Raw genomic sequence first — 4,662 nt, 5'->3', positions numbered from 1 at the left:
TTCCAGCTAAGTTTGGAGTCCAAAATTACTCCTAAGTACTTTGCACTGGGTGAAAGTGAGAGGGTTTGTCCATTAGTATTTGGTAGGGTAAAGCTTGGTACCTTGTATCTGGTGGTAAAGAGCATGAGTTCTGTTTTACGCGGGTTTAAACTTAAGCCACAGCCTGTTGCCCAAGAATTAAGCTCGCCTAACGCCCTTTGAATGATCCCACTGATCGTATTAGGACACAGTCCTGACGCCATTAGCACCACATCATCAGCGTACGCCACCGCTTTTACCCCTCCTCTATTAAGTTTTATTAGGATTTTGCTAATCACACATAACCAAAGAAGTGGAGATAGTACTCCCCCCTGTGGAGTACCCCTGTGGACTCTCTTAGTTATGTTGATGTTACCCATATTAGCTCTAATGATCCTGGTTTCTAGCATAGAGATGATCCAATTGGTGATACAATTTTCCACCCCTAAGTCTATTAACGCCCGTTGGATAGCATTCGTGCTAACGTTATTAAATGCGCCCTCTATGTCAAGAAAAGCTGCCATCGTATACTGTTTGTTTACTAGAGACCCCTCTATTGTTCGGATTACCTCGTGAAGCGCTGTCTCCGTAGATTTGCCTTTGAGGTAAGCATGTTGTGCAGTAGATATACTAAAGCTCTCCAGCGAACTTCTAATGTGCATATCTAAAAGCCGTTCCAAAGTTTTAATAAGGAAGGACGACAAACTGATCGGCCTAAAGTCCTTCGCTGATTCATGTCTTCTTCTGCCTGCCTTTGGTATGAAGACGACCCTAACAAGTTTCCAGCTGTTTGGAATATAACCTAGATTTAGACACGCTTTGAAAATTTCCATTAGCCATGGTAGAATACTATCAAGAGTTTCCTGTAACATCTTAGGAAAGATCCCATCAGGGCCTGGAGATTTGAAAGGTGAGAATGATTTGATTGCCCATGCAACCTTCTCTTTCGTAACTATTACATCGACAAGATGCTGTGGGTCATATCGGCTCCGCCGGATTCTCCCAGCATCACTGTCATGGGTGCTACATCCCGGAAAATGTGTATCTAAAAGAAGTTCTAGAGACTCTTCCGCCGTAGAAGTCCAAGTGCCATCCGGCCTCTTGACCCAAGAAGCCATTGAATGATCCTTGGACAGAATACGGCTAAGTCTCGCAGAATCTCTGGTAGATTCGATAGAAGAACAGAAATCTCTCCAGCTCTCTTTTTGGCGGCCCTGATTGCCTTCTTGTATTGTCTCCGACTTTCTCTATACAACTGCCAATTACCTGTTGAGTAGCTGAGATTGAAATTTGATCTGGCTTCTTCCCTTAATTTTGAGAGCTCATTGCTCCACCAAGGAGGATAGAATTTTTTGCTATATTTAATTGGACATGACGTTTTGTAGGCCCTACTGAATGTCTTTTCCAATGTTGTGACCCTACTCTCAATGTTTTCTGCGAGAGTGATTTGATGGATCGGAATCCTTCCTATCCTATTCCCTACTACATTTTTGAACCGTTTCCAATTTGTTCTAAGTGGGTTTCGATATGGTAAGGGTGGATCTACCTCAAGATCCAGGTGGTAGAGGATCCAGCTGTGGTCCGAAAAGGACTTTTTGCTTGAGACTCTCCAATTTTCTACCCTCACTGAAGTATTTTCAGACAGTAATGTCACATCTATTACTTCCGCCCAACCTCTAAAGCTTTCCGTGCTTGGAAAGGTGAAAGTCGGGGTATTACCCCTGTTACATACTGTTAGGTTAGTATTGATGATAAATTCATATAGGGACTCACCTCGATCATTCGTTTCGGTACTCCCCCATAGGGAATGCCTCGCATTGGCGTCACATCCTAGTAGCAGGATACTGTTTTTGCAGTCAAGCACAAGCCTACGAGCCTCGTCAGGTGGTGCTGGTTGGTCGTGCGCCATGTAGATGGAGGCAATTTTGATCCTGACGCCGTCAGCAGCCTCCATTTCGATGACCGTCACATCCGATGAGCTGTAGGATGGGATTAAAAATATATTTAGATGTTTTTTTGCTACAATACATGCCCTGGGGTTACCCTGGGTCCGCTTATAGTACAAGTTGTAGTTTTTGAGAGAGAATCCGCTTACCTCAGTACTCCGCACTCTGGGTTCTTGTATCAGTGCAATGTCTACGTCCTCCTCCGATAGGAGAACGGCTAGGTTGTCCGTTGCAGTCCTGGAGTGCTGCAGATTGATCTGGACAACCTTGAGACCCATACTTACTGGTCGTTTTTAGGGGCGTGAAGCTGCATGCCCGTATGCTGCTCATTAGCGCCATCGTTTTGGGTGGACCCGGCTTCTTCCAGTTGCATGCCCATGAGCAACTCATTAGCGTCGTCAACCTCGTCCTGCTCATCCTCCGGATTTGCAGAACGGAATAACTTCAGATGCGCTTTCCTCACGCCAAACCGAAGTTTGTTGTCCACTTTTCCCAGTGGCTCAATACTCTCCTCCGAGATTTGGAGAAGGAAGGACCCACTGTTCATTTGCGGAGCCTCCGCTTTGATGATACTCCAGTCATCCATTGGAACAGTGCGGTTGTGTGCTTGCAGGTATGGTATTAACTGCTTAGCTTCGAACTCCATGTTCGGTATCCAGATACGGGCCCTTGGTCATCTTGGGATCTCGCTGGCTGGGATTAGTTTGAGCCTCAAACCTTCCCAGTCGCTCTGGATTTTGCTAATAGCGTTTTGAAGGAGATCAACAGAGAACTGATCGTCGCATTTGATCACCCTGTATCCACGGACCACCTCCATTGAATCATAACCTGGCACTTGACCCTCCGGGCTTGCCATGACGTGATCAACGACAATGCGAGACAGCCGTGCCTCGATTTCGGACCACCTTTCTAACGCAGGTTTGCCGCGGTTTGTTAACTCGTCCACCAACGCCGTTTGCAGCTGATCCCGTGCCACCTCGTTAAACGCGCGTTTGGCTGGTTTGGGCGTCAGAGCAGTGTGAGACGTCTTGTGCTTTTTCGCAGTTTTACAGCCCTCGTCCTGCGAACGATTGCGTTTTACGGCTTCTGCCTTCTGGGTGGCCTGGAACGCCAGGTACTCATCGACCACCTTTTGGCACCTTGCCTTATCGGCCGCATCTTTGGGATGAGTTTTACCTTCGGCCTCATTTTTGCTTATTCTGCCGAGAATAGCTAGAGACCGCTGGTAAAGCTTATATCTAGACGGGCCTTTTTTTGGGTATTGACGCTTTTGCCCCTTGGCATCAGCGGATGTGATCGGTTGATTTATAGTTGATGGCGTGCTGTGGCCCACAGCTTTGTCATCAACTGTCTCTTGACTAGAAGCCAAGAGCTCGTCCTCTGAGGGAGTTCCCAACTTCCTCAGCTCGATCGTGTCCGTTCGTTTGTCTGTCCGTTTTGTCATTGAGTCCGTCCGCTTGTCTGTCCGACTGTCGGTTCGTTTTGTCTTTGTGTCAGTCCGTTTGTCCGTCTGTTTGTCTGTCCGTTTGGTAGCGTTATCCGATTTTTTGTTTTTTTGTTGTTTGTTCATTTGTCTGTTTCTTACGGTCACCTGCCCTTCCAAAGAGCTGCCCATGTCGCCATGTGCGGTGACCAATGAGGATGGAGGGGAAATAAACGGTCCGCCATGGCAGCGCCCCATACCATGGTAAGGCCACCGTTACAACCTGAGGCGGCCTGATATCAGGAGGGCTCCGTTAGGAGACAGCCTAATTTTATCCCCCGGCTGCCAAACCCACCCAATAGGCACGGGTCGCGTTACACCTTGGGTTGAGGGCGTTTTTTTAACGAAGTTTACGTCTTCGACCTGTGTGGTTCGCGGGAGACCGATTCTCCTGCCTTCCATATTTGGGAGGCGTTCCCCTATCCACCACCTGGGGACGCGCCCTATAGGGATAACAGGTTCCCCCAAGGGGGCGCCGCCGCGACTGTTCAGCGCTATGGCAACTAGAATGATGGCCGCTACGCCTGCGTCTATGACTGCATTTTGTTCTTGTAGTCGCTAGGCATAGAATTTTAGCTTTGAACGACATACGCATTTTGAGAAATAAAGTAAGTGCCCTGTGTGTGCGGTTGTATGCACATGCATATGTGTATATTAATAAGCATTGTTTTGCTTGAATTCAATTCGCATATTTATATTTGCATATGCCATCTTCCTGTGTGCCTGGTAATGAAGCGTTTTGTATACAGAATTTACTGATTTGATCAATTGAATGTACATAGATAGATATAGTAGGGCATCAAGTGTGCATATACGCACATGCACACACGTCGATGCATATGCAGATGAAGTTGTTTTAGCATTTACAGGAATTCGATCATTCGAATATTTACTTCCTAATTATTGCATGCAATATGATAAGGCGATGCTCGTGAGGTAGGTCATGCTGCTTCAGTGCATACATATGCGTGCAACACTATATTTATTAAAGATGCAATAGAACTTAGTTGTCCCATATACATATGTATGCAAATATGTTTCTTTGAAGTTTTATTTTATTTATTTTAAATTTCAAAGTTTTATACTATCTATAAAATGCATACATATATGAATTATTCCCTGTAAAATACATATGTAAATTGAAAAAAAATTCGTTTGGCAAAGGAACAAAAAGTGCATATTCAAATGTAAATACATATGTATGTCGATATACCA

General features: G+C 45.6%; 1 protein-coding gene across 1 annotated transcript; it reads right to left on the bottom strand.

The window, feature by feature from the left end:
- Positions 1 to 2,637: 2,637 nt before the first annotated feature.
- LOC129251379 (uncharacterized) lies at positions 2,638 to 3,645 on the bottom strand. The gene has a single exon (XM_054890778.1). The coding sequence runs from the start codon at positions 3,643 to 3,645 to the stop codon at positions 2,638 to 2,640; it is 1,008 nt and encodes a 335-aa protein (XP_054746753.1).
- Between the last annotated feature and the right edge of the window lie 1,017 nt (positions 3,646 to 4,662).

The sequence above is a fragment of the Anastrepha obliqua genome, unplaced genomic scaffold (genome assembly GCF_027943255.1).
Source record: "Anastrepha obliqua isolate idAnaObli1 unplaced genomic scaffold, idAnaObli1_1.0 ptg000012l, whole genome shotgun sequence".
Taxonomy (NCBI): domain Eukaryota; kingdom Metazoa; phylum Arthropoda; class Insecta; order Diptera; family Tephritidae; genus Anastrepha; species Anastrepha obliqua.
The sequence above is the reverse complement of the archived record's forward strand: the minus strand, read 5'-3'. Positions and strand labels throughout refer to the sequence as shown.

Coding starts and splice junctions, on each gene's coding strand:
- LOC129251379 (XM_054890778.1), bottom strand. CDS start 3,645: ATGGGGCGCTGCCATGGCGGACCGTTTATTTCCCCTCCATCCTCATTG.